Below are 17323 nucleotides of genomic sequence, written 5' to 3'. Positions count from 1 at the left end.
AGCCTGCGCATCTGGAGCCGGTGTTTCTCAACAAGAGAGGCCACGACAGTGAGAGGCCCGCATACCGCGATGAAGAGTGGCCTCCGCTTGCCACAACTAGAGGAAGCCCGTGCACAGAAACGAAGACCCAATGTGGCCAAAAATAAATAAATAAATAAAATTTAAAAAAAAAATCCTGATTTCCTGTAACAAATTTTCTAAATCTCGTTTAAAAATTTAAAACATGATTTTTTTCAGCTCTCATAAACTTTTTCTTCTACCATAGAAAATTGGTTTTGCCCTTGGGAAACCAACGTTCTGTTAGTTAGCTTCCTTTTAAACATGATTTGATGATTAGAAGGCCTTCACCGTGGGAGCGATCGTGTGGAAGAATTTATGACCTCGGGAATTTGTATGTTCAAAGATATAACCTGGAGGAGAAGGATAACTAGGCAGGGCAGATTTCCTGTTTCTTTGGTGCACACTCGGGAGAGTACACGGTTACGTCATCAAATGGAATAGAACCCTTAAAGGGAACATTTACAGGTTTGCAACTCTCTGTTGGAATCAATTCATGTGGCACATAGTGAGATCTGAAAGTGCTCAAACCATCAAACTTTCCAGATGGGTTGGGGATCTGCTGCTCCTGCTTAATATTAATAAATCTTTGACAACAACTTTCCCATGCTGGAAAATCTTCCTTCATGGTGTTTTCCTTGGGAAGGAACACTGTTATTTTTTCTACGAGAAGCTGGCCTGATGGGAAGGAACAACACGTCTGGCCTCATATGGAACATAATCGATGTGGCTTGTGCTGTGTAATTGCACGATACCTGCGGGAGGGACATACTCTTGTACTTTCTTGACTTCGGGTGGTGGGATTTCCCATGGTTGAAAACTGTCACGGAATTCAGTGCTTCTTTCAAATTGAGCATTTTGGGACACTCTGGTGTATGGAGGTCTGCAGATGTTTGCATTTTCACCAACAAGTCCCTGGAAGTCGTATCAGTGAGTTGTGAGATCCTCAAAAGGTTGGTTGGTTGGTTGGCTTGTAAACTTCTTTTGGCCTCGCAAACTTGAATTCTAGCTGATGAGGTACGTAATCAAGGTGATGACTTGTATCACCATTAAAGGGGACTGTAGAATGTTTGACTGCAGGGCTGGGTTTAAAGCTTTGCCTAGGCTTTATCTCACAAGGTACACAGTCATCCTGAAATGTTGTTTCCAAATTTCACAGTAGGGGGATAGTAAGTTTGTTCTTGTTTATAAAGTTCACTTTTCTGAATGTCCCAAGCTCTATAATCATCTTGAAAATTAAAAAACAACAAAAAAAGAGCATGTATAAATACTGAAGAAAACAACCACCTTCTAAAAATCATGACTGACTTTTCTCATTGCCATCCTTTCATTTCTTTTAGAAATCTGAACACCAATCAAGTATGAAGTTTCACTGATTCCCCTCAGATTTACGCTTTTTTCTTCACTTCCACTTTCCTTTCCCTATACTCCAATTTAATACGTGTAACTTTCCACTTTAAGATTCTCGTGATTACATCAGGGAATGGAACATCTGAGCCTGATTGTTGATAGTTTTTGAAAGCCAAGAAGGTTGTGTTTTGGGTGAAGACAGAGTTTAGGAGATTATGGTTGTGTTCCCAGGAACTGGTTGGGATTTTTGCTCTAACTTACAAAATGCTAAAGTAAAACATGAAATCCAGGGATTACCATAAAATCAAGGGCCCTGATGTGTGGGCAAAAATGATGTAGGTATTACTCCTTGCTTCGAAGGGACTCCTCAAAGAAGAGAAAATTTCAACTCCATTGTACCCTAGGAAGCCTACTGGACTCCCTGAGCAAAGACACAGGCTACAGGGTAACTGGTACTGTCCCAGAAAGATCACTGGCTTCAACTTTTCCTCTGGAGAAAACGGGCTTCAAGGCATTCCTGAACGATAAAGGGTCATCTAGAGGTGAGGGGCCAAAACTGAGTGCTTTCTAAAGTGTTAGAAATTGTACGTGGAATTTAGAAATGAATATCAGAGCTGAGTCTGGGATTTAGTGTTAAATACCTTAATTCTGCTTCTTGCAGCTTACCTAAACCATGCATGGAAAACTGAAGTGCTTATATTTCAACTGAGGGTTATTTAGGTTTTCCATTTCTAGATAAGAAAGGTGGAAAGCTGAGAACTACTACAGAATTGACTTCACCCCAAAATATGTATTTCTAAACACCAAAAATTAATTTATAAAAGACAGAAGATATACAAGATAAAGAATTGGAGTCTAGGCTGAAGTCCATGCACTGTTTATTGGAAAGGCCAAAACTCAGATGCTTGTTATGTGGATACCTCCTTTGAGGAGACAAATTCCTCAGCCATAGGCATTTCTGCCAAGATTGCCAGGTCTTCAACCAAATGATTACTCCCACCACCCTCAAGCTACAAATGTGTGAGTGAGAGTGGACACCTGACCTAAGAGCAGGCAATCTGTAGGGTAGTAGAGACCTGGCAAGAAACAACTTGGCAAGAAAAGATGACCTGGGTCAAGCACATTCTCGTTCTTGTGAACCTAAATTTGAAAATACAGAGCCAGATAAAAGTGGGAGAAGAATGTAAAAGGATGCCATGAGGCAGAAGTGAAGAGCTATGGTAAGTTGAAGACTTCACAATGGACTTGTAAGGAAACAGAGATGATACATGGTCAGGGGAGGCCAGTTAGTAGAATGGCAGTCAGAGAAGACGTGTAAAGGGAAGTGAAGATGCTGTGAGAGAAGCCATGTAGCTCATGGCAGAGATGAAGGGAGCAGCTCTTCCCTCAAGCTTCCTCTGTACCCGATAGCTTACCATTTCCAGTTCACATAGAGCTTTACCATAAACTCGCTTTTTCTTGAGGCACCAAGAAGGAATCTCTGTTGTTTGCAATCTAAAGTATAAAATTATAGCACTATTTTTCAGTAACTAAAAGGAAACCATAGGATGTTATTGAAGACCTATGGTTCCCTATAAACATACAGGGAGAGCCTTTGTTGCCAAAATGTTTACAAGAAAATGATGTTAATTTCATGAGAGAAAAACAGAATATTTCTCCCTTAACAAACAACTTTGGTTTTCAAAAAGGAAGCAAGAATTTGGAGACTGAGAGACAAGGTTTGACAGCATGTATCAGCAAGAATATCAATTTCAGATAACTGCAGAAAACTGATTTGCCTCTCATAAATATTCCTATGCTCATATGCCTAGAAAATTTATTATTTGCTCTAGAATATTTATTAATAACATTCTATAGCAATGCCTTAAAACATCACAGTCTTTATTAACATCATCTATTCTTAGTATCTTATGACACTTATGGAAAGAAAATATAATGCCATCCACATCTAACAATGCAGTCTGCTCATTTGGCAGCTACAGTATTACCCTTGTTAGATAAGGGCAATCCAGTTGCCTCAGCTCATTCTTTTGCTTTCTAGCCACTAAAATCTAGACAGGAAGCTTGCTTTCTCCTGAACAGTTTTAAGTCCATGAGGTGCTTGCATGTGTTTGCTCACCATGAACATTTCTATGCGGAGCTCCATCTCCATCCTTATATAGCGAGCTGTTCTAGGTTCTTCTTTGAGGACAAAAGTCCTCAGCTGCATATGTGAGTTCTTTTGGTAGTTGGGACTCTGTTCCCTGTGTTGTCTTATGGCACTAAGGAATTGGGGCCAATTTTTATAAAGTCAGAGGGCTCTATGCTTTCTTTCTCAATCTACAGATCATCAAACGAGCCTCACAGTTTTACCCCTACCTATAAGCTGATGACTCCCAAACTTGAATCTCCACTCCAGACCTCCCTTCAAATCCAAACCAACATATCTATCTTCCTACTAGACACCTCTATACAGATGTACAAGAGGTAAACTGAAGTTTAGTATGCCCCAACTGAATTCACCATCTTGCTCAGACTCATACTCCCCACAAATAACACATCAACAAGAAAACACTATTTTGAATTTGGTATCTCAGGTAAAGGTTTCACCCAGCTAATCTTCTCTCCCTCACTCCCTTCTCCCTGTTTCAAGTCATTTTCCAATCCTGTCAATTTTACTTCCTAAATTTTAATTTTTGCCTTCTTGAGGCAAACATGGAATGAACAGCAACCTGATGAAATCATCAAAGATAAGAATAAGGAAATAGAAGAAACAATAATGTAAAATAAGGTTCTACAGAATCTATGGTGAGATCCTTATTTTCATTCTTGATATCTGTAGTTAGCGTCTTTTTTTTTTTTCTTGGTCAGTGTGGTTAGGGTTATTCAACTTCATTATCTTTTAACAGATTCAGCTTTTGGTTTCATCGATTTTCTCATTGTTCTTCTGTTTACAGATTCATTGATTGCTGCTCTTCATTATTTCTTTCCATCTACTTTGCTTTGGGCTTAATTTGCTCATTTTTCTAGTTTCATAAGATGGACTCTTAAGCTGTTAATTTAAGACTGTCTTCTTTTCTAATACAAACATTTCATGCTATAAATTTCCCTCTAAGCATTGCTTTAGATACACCCCATACATTTTAATATCGTATTTTTTCATTTTCATTAAATAAATATTTAGGGCTTTGTGGGCCATATGGTCTGTGTTGCAACTACTCAGTTCTGACACCGTAGCATGAAAGCAGCCATAGATAATACGTAAATGAATGGCATTGCTGTGTTTCCATAAAATGTCATTTTTGTGCAATTTATAATTTGTATTTGAAAGCTGGATATTGTGTGTAGCACAGTAGAGACTGGGATAAATAGTATTTATGTCCAGAAACGGATATACATCTTCACTTGCCAGGGCTTTAGTGAAGGGGGTTAAGTCAGCTCAATCAGCAGCTGAGCTAGATTTGGCTTTTGTTGTTGCTAGGCTTACCTTCAGCGTACCATCAGCTTTAAATTCCTTTGGCATTATCTTGTGCTTTGGAGCGGGGGGAGAGGCGGGCTGGTTTTCTTAATTTCTGCGCCATCCTCAGCTTTAGGCATTCTCTTTGCACCTGCACCTCGGAGAATGTCTCTCTGTAACCTTGCTTCTCTCCAATGGTACACTGTTGTTGCTTGTTATTCAGTGCTCAGTAATCTGGTGGGTGTGTGTGTGGATAGGGTGTTCCTCTGTTGTCCAGGTCCAGGCTCAACCCTTTTTTTAAAAAAATAAATTTAGTTATTTATTTTAGTTTTGGCTGCGTTGGGTCTTTGCTGCGCACGGGCTTCCTTTAACTGAATTTATCTTTAGAATTTATAATTTAAGAATTTATCTTTACTTGGTTTTCAGAAGTTTAACGACAGTTGCCAGACGTGGCTTTGTGTTTATTCTGGGGTTGGTTGAGCTTCTTGAATCTGGAGCCTGATTACTTCATCAATTTTGGAAATTTCTTGACCATCACCTCTTTAAATATTTCCTGATTCTTCATAGTTCTCATAATGTTTTACTCTGTGCTGGATGTCATGTATAAGAAAACCATAGAAACTAAAATCGATGTTATTTTCAACAGAAGACAGCTTGCTCTTTCCTATGTTACGCAGGTAGGATATGGGGCAGGTCACCTTAATCCAGTCAGGAACTAAGCGCGGCTGGCATTCAGCAGCACCTTCAGTTAGACATGGTCTTCCTCTAGTTACAAGTTTCTCAAGGACAAGACCTGTGATGTGTTTGTGGTTGAGCCTTCATTTTAGTGGGACTTTCTCCCCTAAGCACCTGCTCCCAAGTGAGACTGTGGGATATTTCTGTGGGCTCTTTCTAGGCCAGTCCTCTAGCCCACCATGCCCCCTAATCACTCAGCAGACATCCCACAAGGAAAACCAGTCACACATCAGGGGTATTTACAGATTCCAGTTGGTCACACTGGCCTACATGTCAGTTGCTCCTTCCCCTAGGAGGGTCTCGCTGCTGATGCTACCCTAATCTTCAGCCTTGGCCTAGACTTGACAAATGCTCCCAGAGAAGTACACAGTTGGCCATCTCAACTTATCTAGGAAGGGCTCCTCTGTCTCTGTAATTTTAGTTCTTTGCTTCTATTTAAAAAAGGTTTTTAAAAATTTATGTATTTTTTTAAACTGTTTCAGTGGAAGTAATGGCTCTCTGCCATCTGCTATATCCTATCTGGTAGCAGAACTCAGAAATGTTAGTGGCTACCAGAAAAATGTTAAGTTCCTCAGTCTGACAACCAAGACTTCACAAGCTGATCTCAACCTACATTTTTGGATACACCAATCTCTCAGATCCTGAAATTCTCTGGTTCCCACCATGTTCACTGAACAACTCTCTTATTTTTCTGGCTTTATGATTTTTTTGCTCATCTCATCCTAGGTTTTAGGATATCCCTCCTCTTTCTATATATCAATACTTACTAGTCTGTGATGCATTCCCAGACTAGCCTGGAGTGATATCTTGCTTAGTCTAAGTGTTTGAAGCCCTAATTGTTCCATTAATTTTCTAGTGAATTATTCGCCCCTTCTTGTGATATCTCATATTTTTATTTCTCGGATGACTATTTAATTCTTCAGGCTATTATTGCTCTTTTTTATCATCTCAACTGTAAAGTTTCTAAATGTCAACAACCATGCTCAATTCAGATCTCTACTCCTTATAGTGCCCTGCACACAGAGAGTAATCCCTAAAAAGTATCAAATCAAATACTGACCTATTTTCATTATCTACATTTTAATCTGAATGAATTTCTAAAGCAAGACTGCTAGGGGTAGGTATGTTTCTGTCTAAGAGCCACCAGGTTCACAGAACCACATCTCCAGAATCTAGATGTCACCCTTCTCACCATCTTGTAGAGTTTTTCGTTTTTGTTTTTAATCATATCCCATTTCTGCCTTTGCTCTGTTCTCTAATTCTTCGGTGACAGTGACAGAGTCTCTTCACATTATGATTTCTCTTTAGCTACAGACCTGTCCTTCAGTAGGTATCTACAAAACCTGCAGTACAATCATCACGCAGAACGACGAATTATTCCCTTGGCCCTTAGTATTTGTTGTCTCATGCCTGAAAACCTGGAAATACAAGGATCACTTTTCCTCACTAGGGAAGATGAGGAGAGAGAAGGCCAGAAGGAACCCAGGAATCCTCAACATTGGATTACGGGAGTGGAAGTACAGGAATCTATAAGAAACCCAGGTAATGAGAAGCCAGAACTAGTGTTGGTGTGTATGTGTGTGTGTCATATGTAAATAGTCACAGCATCAAGGAATATCAGTATTGTTGTATTTTTAAATAGACTATGTGGGGAAAAAAAGAAAAAATCTTACTACGGTTGTTTAAAAGACCTAGTACAGACATTTCACCAATTATCTTTTATGTCAAATTATTACACAATACACTATCCCCTCTGCATACCAATAAACATATATCTTAGCAATTACTATATGCTATATTAGATTATAACAATATATTTGTTCACCACATGCATTGTCTTAAAAATGTGTGCTTTGTATAGATCTCCCTCCTGGGCTGACATATAGATCACAGCATACTGATACCATATACTTTAGTTACCCATTAAACTGGTAAGAGTGACATTTAAAGAAAAAGGATGTATTCAGTTATTACCGGTTTAAAGTATAAATCATTACTTTTATTGTGGATGGCATCACTCATACAAAAGGGCTTTATATTAGGACATACCCATTCAGTTATGTCACATATCTAGTGAAAAGGCTTTAAGCCTAAATATGCAATTACATTATTAACAAAAAAAATACAGAAAAAATATGAACAAGATAGCCTATTGTTTAAAAATAAAGGACCCCACTCCCTGCCAAAAAGTAACAGACTATTATATAATCAGATTGATTTTTGGAAAGAAACTGGTCGTACGTTGTACAGTCCTTACTCTTCCAAGTCAGTTGCCAGGAGGCAGAAGGTATTCCATGCTGGAAGTCTCGGAGGAGCAGGTTGCCTATGTGGTGCTCCAACACTGTCTCACTGGGTGGACAAGCCTATTGTATTCTGAGGTTCAGTATCAGGGACCATCTGCTAACAGATGCAAGCTTCACCCTCTATTCCAGCCTTTATCAGTATAAAGGGAGTATTTTGGTTCTCTACCTGCTAACTCTTTTGCTTTACCGGTTGGTTCAGAACTTGAATGGAGAAGAGGGTTGCTCTTTATTTGACTTTTTCAAAGGCTCCAGTATGCTCAGTAAAGTTTCAACTCATTCTGGGATGGAAGGAAAGGAACAGTACCGACTACATGTGGCATAATGTGACAGATATGACATATTGCTTGTTCAGTGGTATCCTTTGTTTTCATGGTTTGAGATAGAGAAAACTAATTAAGTGGCTGAATTTGGACAGGAATCCAGGTCTCCTAACTCTCCATCAAGCAAATAGTCTGTTTTTTTCTCACTATACAATACTATTTAGACAACAGAGAAAAAAGTTTTTTCTTAAGCCACGGAGACTTAAGTTTGGCAATGCACCAAAATCATGATTTGATGTTAGATCTCAAAGCTGGAAGTAAGTTTTTGCTTTTTGGCTCTTTAATTTTTGAAATGGCAAGTTACCTTTATAGGCTGGGACAGTATCCAACTTCCCTTTTTTAACTTGTCTCTCCAAAGGCTGAGCTATTGCCACACGCTGCACTCTACAAGAATTAAGATGCCGTTTGTAGGTAGTACCAAGATCAATCTCCCCCTGCTTTTGTTTATATTCTTCTGGTGCATGGTGAGGCTGTTTGACTATTTCATAAGGACGAGAATCCGACCTGAACTATATACATTTGAAACATAGCTTCACAGGTTCTTTTATTTCTAAGTATTTCAATGCAGTATTAAAATTTTCCAGACTTTTTTTTACTTGAAAAGTCTAAGAAGATATTAAAATGGTGATGGTTGATAAGCTACTTGAAAGAGATTATTGAATTCCTTTATGTCCTATCCAGTGACTACATATAAGAAAAATAAATGTCAAAAATCCTAGTTTTCAAAACAGCTTTACAATGGATCCTCAGTTAATTGGATCTTACATAAATAAAATCTTCAAATAATTGAATTTTTTCCTAACCTGGAAGGAAATCTTAGGTTAAAGATTTAATGAATCTGAAAACAATTTTAACTATATCGCCTGGGTCCATTTTGTCAAAATCCTTATTCATCCTATTAAAGACTCTAATAAACTATTTGGGCACGCTCTCTTCTTGAAGTCATGCTGTCTTTTTGCTCATCATTAAGTAATCAATTAAAGAAATAATTTATGTCTAAACTCTGGCCTTTAGACATGAATCATATTCATAGTGTTGATGTGGGTCTTATCCATCTTCAGATCCCCAGAAGCCCTTGCCAGGGATAGGAGTCATATGGTACCCTAGCCACCCTAGGCATTATATAACATTATGTGGCAGAGGTTGTACTGCAGACACTGAGGTTGTCTGGTGGGGTGGTGAGACCACAGACTCAGACTGATCAGACTACCTGGGTCCAAATCCTGGCTCTGTCATTCACCAGATTTATGATGTGGGGTAACTTACTCTGTCTATGCTCCAGTTTCCTTAGATATAAAATAGGACAATAATACCATCTACCTCATAGGGTTGTTTGAAGGACTGACAAATGCATGTATGTACAGCATACACATGAGTGTTTAGTACACAGTAAGGATGATATGTTAGCTCTACAAATTACTAAAAGTCTTCAAAATTGCTTTTTTTCTTTGGGACACTATGGACTGTTTCACTCATTGTATCATTTGTTTAAACCAACTTGTATTAATCAATATTTTCTGTATATGTCCATAAGCTCCAAAAACCAAAACTCACTGAATCCCTTCTCTAGTCACGATATAACCTCTTAGACTTGTTAACTCCATTTCCTCACCCCCATCAACCCACTTCAACCTGGTTTCCAGCACTGTCACTTCTCTAACACAGCTTGAAGGTGCACCATGACTTCTATGTGATTAAATCCACCAGACCTTTTTAGCCCTCATCTTACTTAACCTCTCAAGTCCTAATTGACATTATTGCCCACTCCCTCTATTTCTGAGAAATTCTCTCTCCCTGCCTTCCTCATTATTTCTTCTTGGTCTCCTAGGCAGCTTCGTCCTCCTATAGTCAGTCATGAAGTTGGGCAGTTCCTCGACACTGGGGCTACCCACTCTCCTCTTCTCACCCAACGTTCCCTCCTGAGGACAACGCCTCTACTCCCACAGCTGCAATTACTAACTATATGGAAACACCTATCACTCGTACGTCTCCACTCAGACCTCCTCTCTTAGCTCCGTACCAGTTTTTACAGTGGCCTGTTGGATATTCAGTGGTACCTCAAAACTTAGTATACCCCTAATCAAACTATTTCCCCCCAACAAATCTGGGCCTATTGGCTTGTTCCCTATTTTACCGACTGGCATCACCATCTCTTCAGCTGTACTCAGAAACCTAGGACTAACCCTTCACGCCTTACCTCCCTCCTACATTTTGTTCATCATCAACTCCTGTCAATGTTGCCTCTTAAATATCTCTTAAATCCGCTTTTCTCTCTCTCATCACCATTCCAAGCTTTCATAATAGCTCATTCAAATCAATTCAATACCTTCCTAAACTCACTTACTAGTTCTCTCTCCAATCTTTTCTTACATTGCACCCAAAGTAATCCTTTCACACATAAATTTGATCAGGTCATTCTTGCCCTCATCTCCCTAGCCTCTTCCTCACCTCTCTTTCATACCCCCCTCAACAAACAAACATACAAACAAAAAACAAGAAAGAAAAGAAACTTTCAATGGCTTCTTATTGCTCTAAGGATACAGAAAAAACTGAACATGGCCTCTTTCACTAGCTTCAAATCACACTGTGCTTCCTCTTGCTTCCTCTGCTCCTGCTGGCCTTCTCTGACAATTTCCTTCTTTTCATGCTCCTTCCTGCTACATGCTGCTCTCTCCTTGGAAGGCACTTTCTTACAGTCTTAATCCAGTTAATTGCTTTACAGCCTTCAGATTTTAGCTCATTTTTCTCACTTCCCTGATAAAGTCAAGCCTCTTATTCTGGATCCGAAGTTACCTTGCGCCTATCCTTCATAGATTTGATCACTGTTGCAATTTTATACTTATTTTGAGTGATGTTTTTGACTGCCACCTTCACGAGACTGCAACGTCTGTGAGCACAGAGATCATGACTGTTTTGCTCATCACTGTATCCCAGGTGCCTAGCATAGCACCTGACACTTAACGAATACTTATGAAATATTATTTAGTGGATAAATAATAGTAGAAATCCCATACCTCTGCTTCTCAAGACATCTGAGTTGTTCTTTGCTCTTCCCAAATACCAGCTAGAGAGGAACAGGCTAAAACACAATCAGGAAGTAGAGAGGACAGAGAAAGCTTAGAAGTCTTAGTTTCTCTAGTAAGATTAGTTAAGAGTTAGAAAGTTTACCTCCAAACCCAAAGCAACTTTCTATGGAGAAGTAGTAAAGGGTAAATGCACTCTTCATCTGATATATCCTAAAATATTTGACATGTCTGGAATCATACTTTCAGGGCAGACTTCCTGCCAACTCTGGCAATCATCTACTGTGCTACAGCTGTAATGCTATAAAGGATCAAAAGTCCGGTAGAAGTCCAGACATCTGCTCTTTACACAGTCTCTTCTTATATTATAGAAAAGTATAGAACAGAATGACACGATTCTTTGTTTGTACAGATGAATCAGCTGCTTTCTACTGCCTAGTCAACATGGTCACCATGAGGGAGTCAAGCAAGAGTTCCAAACCCCTCGAATATGGCTCTTGGAAATACTGCTAGTTCCCTAGTCAAACTATGAAGAAAAGATCTAATGTTTTAGTAAGTGGAAAGATGATGATTTAAGAAATGGAAGTTTTACTTTTGTTGGCATATTTGAACCTTTTGGGAGTTGGGACATTTCTTTTTTTATTTTATTTTATTTGTTTACTATTACAGGCTACTTGAACAAGGCAACTGAGAAAGCCCAGAATTGAAAAGCAATTGCCTTTTAAAGAAAGATGTGGCAGGTTAAACTTTCCTGGTTTTAACACTTCGAGTTGGTTAAATGCAAAATCTTTATTCAATAAATACGAATAGTGTGAAATTTATTTCAAATTTCTGTTATGAATCATTAAGGCATCAAGAAAGAAAGGAATAGGAGCTTCCCTGGTGGCACAGTGGTTGAGAGTCCGCCTGCCAATGCAGGGGACACGGGTTCGTGCCCCGGTCCAGGAAGATCCCACATGCCGTGGAGCAGATAGGCTCGTGAACCATGGCCGCTGAGCCTGCGCATCTGGAGCCTGTGCTCCACAACGGGAGAGGCCACAACAGTGAGAGGCCCGCGTATCGCGCAAAAAAAAAAAAAAAAAAAAAAAAAAAAGCATATTCCTGGGATCCACTTCATTGTCTACTGACAATTTTAGGTGGAGCTCTGGAATCTGCAATTTTAACCTTTCTAGATGATTCCAAATCACACCAAAGTATGAGGGAAGTAACTGGAATCACCAAAGCACTGCAAGAGTTGTCTGAAATGTTAAAGGTATAAGTACTGCAGTAAAAGTTTGAAGGTCTCCACCTTTGCTAGGTAAGTAAAATAAACTCTATCTGAAATGAAAAGAAAATGGATAGCACTAAAAATTAAAGTTGTTACAGAGCATTTCAAAAACCCTAAATTATAGAAAGCTGATGTATGAGTTCCTGGAAAGCAAGAACCTCTCTTTATTGATAATTTTACACTTAATGCCTAAGACTGTACCTTGAATACAGTGTACACATTAAGAAAATAGAGAAAAGAACCCATTGAACTGACAAAGATCAAAAAAGCTGAGTCCAAACGAAAAGTTTAGGCTTAAATGGACTTTTTTGTCTTTCACACACTGAGTAAATAGTGAGTGCCTACTATGAGCTAGTAGGCATTGTAACAGGTTTCTGGAAATAGAATGCTGAGGTAAGAACAGACATAGTTCCTGCTTTCATGGAACACTGAAACTAATCTAATGATAAATAATAGGCAGATGCTTTGAGAACTTACATAGGGGACCTTTACCTAGCCTGAAAACTGGATGAGTGTCAGTGAAGCCTTTTCAGAGTGATAACTGAGTTAAGAGCTATAGGTTGAATAGGCATTAATTAGGGTAAAGAGGCAGGAAAAATTCCACGCAGGTAACATAGTATCTTGGAAGGCTCTGTGACAAGAGAAGCCTGGTACTTCCAAGAAATGAAACATGTCCTATGAGATGTAACCGTAAGAGTGCAAAGGGCATTACAGTGAAAATAAATCAGAGAAGAAAGCAGGGAGCAAACAATGAAGGGATTTTGGTATACATTAAATATAATGGGAAAATATAACAGCAGTTTTAGCAGGGAGGTGACACGATTAGATCTGCATTTTAAAAAGGTCATCTTACTCAACATCGCTAAGTATTTAGAGAAATGCAAATCAAAACTACAATGAGGTACCACCTCACACCAGTCAGAATGGCCACAATTAAAAAGTCTATGAATAAAAAATGCTGGAGAGGGTGTGCAGAAAAGGGAAGCCTCCTGCACTGTTGGTGGGAATGTAAGCTGGTGCAGCCACTATGGAAAACAGTGTGGTAGTTCCTCAGAAAACTAAAAATTGAATTACCATATGATCCAGCAATCCCACTCCTGGGCATATATCCAGACAAAACTCTAATTCAGAAAGATACATGCACCCCTATGTTCATAGCAGCACTATTCACAATAGCCAAAACAGGGAACCAACCTAAATGTCCATTGACAGATGAATGGATAAAGAAGATGTGGTACATATATACAATGGAATACTACTCAGCCATAAAAAAGATCAAAATAATGCCATTTGCAGCAATATGGATGTGACTAGAGATTATCATACTAAGTGAAATAACTCAGAAAGATAAATACTATGTGGTATCACTTATATGTGGAATCTAAAATATGGCACAAATGAACCTATCTACAGAACAGAAACAGATTGACAGACATAGAGAACAGACTTGTGGTTGCCAAGGGGGTGGGGGATGGGGAGGGATGGACTGGGAGTTTGGGATCAGCAGATGTAAACTTTCTTTTCTTTTTCTTTTTTTTTTTTTAATTTATTTTGGCCACACCAGGTCTTAGCTGCAGCATGCGGGATCTCCAGTTGCGGCATGCAGGCTTCCCAGCTGCGGCATGTAAACACTGAGCTGTGGCATCCACGCGGGATCTAGTTCCCCAACGAGGAACGGAACCCGGGCCCCCTGCCTTGGGAGCACAGAGTCCCATCCACTGGACCACCAGAGAAGTCCCAACAGATGTAAACTATTATATATAGGATGGATAAACAACAAAGTCCTACTGTATAGCATGAGGAACTATAGTCAATATCCTGTCAATAAACCATAATGGAAAAGAATATAAAAAAAGAATGTCTGTATATGTATAACAGAGTCACTTTGCTGTACAGCGGAGATTGGCACAGCATTGCAAATCAACTATACTTCAATAAAAAAATAAAATAAAAAATAAACAGTACATAAAAAGGTCATCTTGGCTAAAGTTAGAAACAGATCAGAGATGCAAAAGCTAGAGTAGATACAAACATAACCATTAGGAAGCTGCTGCATTCCTCTAGGTTCTGGTCACAATGGAAAACAGATAAACACAAGAGATTTTAGGAGGTTAACAAAAACAATCAATAGAACTTTTTATATATCCCCTTTCCTTCTCATTTTTCTCATTTAACTTAATTCTCATCTTTCTGTTTTCCTCAAGTTGTGACTCAACTAGTCAACTGGTTCAACTTAAATCAACTAAATAGTTTAAAGAGTTTAAAACAAAAATACCTTATTAAAACCAGAAGAGTGGGACTGGGATTGACATATACACACTCATATGTATAAAATGGATAACTAATAAGAACCTTCTGTATAAAAAATATAAAATAAAATTCAAAAACCAAAAAACCCCAGAAGAGTGGGGAGAAAAATAGGTAAAGCAAACAGTTTCTTGATACTTACTTAAATGTTGTTATTCCTTCCATTTTACAACGATATGCTGGAAATTCTTCCTTGGGCTTCAGACTCTGAGGTGGAAGAACACTGCCATACGTAGGATAGTTTTCCAAATATTCAGCTGTGGGACAAGACAAGTCAGAATTTTCATAAATCCTTGTGGTTTCATGTGGGCAATGATGTCGCCTATGCAAACATAAATAACTTATCATAGTTTAACGCACATGAGCAATTGTATATACACATTGCAGAGAAAACGATATTCTGAGATAGATGGTTGTTTTGACTGATATAGTGAAAGAAACAGACATTTGAAAAGATTTAGTTACATAGTATGAAAAAAAAAGATTCAAACAGCAAGATGAAAAAGTAGCAGATGCAGGTCAAAATTTCCCTGAAGTGGTCTCTTTGACAATCTTGATCCTCCTAAAGAGAGGCAATGTATTGAAATATTAATGAGTTTGTTCTCCTTGGTTTTTTCCCCTCCTTTATTTCAAGCAGGTAGTCAGGACCCTGACATTTCCTTCTTGTAGGACTTTTGGAAGGGCCGAGGATATAAGCTGCCTGAAGTCAACACGTTCTCCTGTCTTTTTAAACACAATTCATGAAGAGATGAAATCAGATGTCCTGCTGGAAATGAGGTCCTAAGAGGAAACAGGTGGTCCTGAACTGCAAAAGAGGGAAGAGGGGACGATTCCCCAGAGAGAGGAAGGAGGTAGAAGATGAGGGGGAAGGAGTTCTTAGAAGAGCAGGCGTCTTTGCCCCATTCTATCAGTGATCCAGGAGGTGGCCGGATATCAAGAGTTGGTTAGGTGGAACCCTACAACAATGGCTCCCAGCTTTGCCAAGATTCTTGTACCTCAAACATAAACTTCAAAGCAGCGGTGGCACCACTCTTGAAGGGATTATGTGAACTCCAGCAAGAGACATTTCAGTGGGAAGCATTACCAATGTTTAAAGCCCAGAGAAGACTCCTCTTGCGTTGGCAATGTCTCTGCTCCCTGGACCGTTTTACTGCTTGGGAAAAAGGAAGCCTTCAACATAATGAAGACTGAAATTTCCTGACAGCTGGATGGGAAAGGAACTTAGGTTGGATAGAACTTAATTTAAAGATTAGAAAAAAAATTAATCAATTTTTTTGGCCATCAGTGTTTTCACATATGAATCAAATCCTCAAAGGCTGACTTATCTTCTAATCTACATCCAATTAGTAATTAAAAACAACATTTACCATGAAACTACGGGGAAACTGCTTTCCATCACCATGTGAAGTGTTTTTCCTTTGGAGGGGATTACAGTACGACAGGATTGACATATTCATAATATTTATTTAGCAAATAGTCGTCTAATCCCTGGGTCAGCAAGGAAGCTGAGGAAGGAGATGACTGCTCACAGCTTAGGCAGGGCTCACTGACCAATTCTGGGTTTCAGGAGACTACCTACTACCTTTTCAGTCCGTCAGATCCCAAAGGAAAGCAGTCTGGATGGGACTGGGAACGGGCATATGGTTAGGCGGGGATGGAAAGCTAGGAACAGAAGAAAGCCTAACACAGGTCGAAAACTCATAGACTTGCACACCGTTCTACTCTCCTTCCGTTTCCTTTTATTTATTTATTTTAAATTTTGTGGGCATAGGGGCTTCCCTGGTGGCGCAGTGATTGAGAATCTGCCTGCCAATGCAGGGGGCACGGGTTCGAGCCCTGGTCTGGGAAGATCCCACATGCCGCGGAAAAACTAGGCCCGTGAGGCACAACTACTGAGCCTGCGCGTCTGGAGCCCGTGCTCAGCAACAACTGAGACCGCGATAGTGAGAGGCCCGCGCACCGCCATGAAGAGTGGCCCCCGCTTGCCGCAAATAGAGAAAGCCCTCGCACAGTAACGAAGACCCAACACAGCCAAAAATAAATAAATTAAAAAAAAAATTTTGTGGGCATACACTCTCCCCGTCGGATCAGGTCTCCACACTTGGCAGCCTGACATCCAGCCGCTGCTACACAGGTGTATATCATCCGCCTGGCGCCACAGCGTTTCAGTTTGCGCCCGTGGATAGGAGCTGACAAAGCAGAACTGCTTAACCCGCGGTAGCTGGCGGGTGAACAGCGAGCATCTGCGGACTCGGGGATAAGTGGGACGTCGCTGGGCCCGCGTCCTCCACCTTGGCAGGGCGGCCACTCTGAGGGCTCCGTTCCCCGAGACCCCAGCTCGCTTCCAAGCCCCGGCGGCCGCCACACCGGCCGTTTCTTACCCGCAGGTACAAGTCTGACACAGACACCAGGTCCTCATGCTCCCGGCTCGCGGGACCAGCTCCACAGCTTCTCCGCAGCCGCAGCTTCTACAGCTCCACCGCGCCGGGCTCAGTCCAGGTAACCGGCGGGGCGCGCGACTAACG

The 17323-nt window shown here is 40.0% G+C and overlaps 1 protein-coding gene across 1 annotated transcript; it reads right to left on the bottom strand.

The window, feature by feature from the left end:
* Positions 1-333: 333 nt before the first annotated feature.
* On the bottom strand, positions 334-17292 carry SAXO2 (stabilizer of axonemal microtubules 2). The gene is given in 9 exon segments (XM_060157447.1): positions 334-429; positions 431-689; positions 691-746; positions 748-1026; positions 1028-1199; positions 1201-1285; positions 8506-8705; positions 14941-15120; positions 17180-17292. Coding segments are annotated over 9 exon segments (1365 nt in total). The 5' UTR covers positions 17218-17292.
* Positions 17293-17323: the final 31 nt, after the last annotated feature.

The sequence above is a fragment of the Lagenorhynchus albirostris genome, chromosome 1 (genome assembly GCF_949774975.1).
Source record: "Lagenorhynchus albirostris chromosome 1, mLagAlb1.1, whole genome shotgun sequence".
In the NCBI taxonomy this organism is placed as follows: domain Eukaryota; kingdom Metazoa; phylum Chordata; class Mammalia; order Artiodactyla; family Delphinidae; genus Lagenorhynchus; species Lagenorhynchus albirostris.
This window is presented reverse-complemented; position numbering and strand designations above follow the sequence as displayed.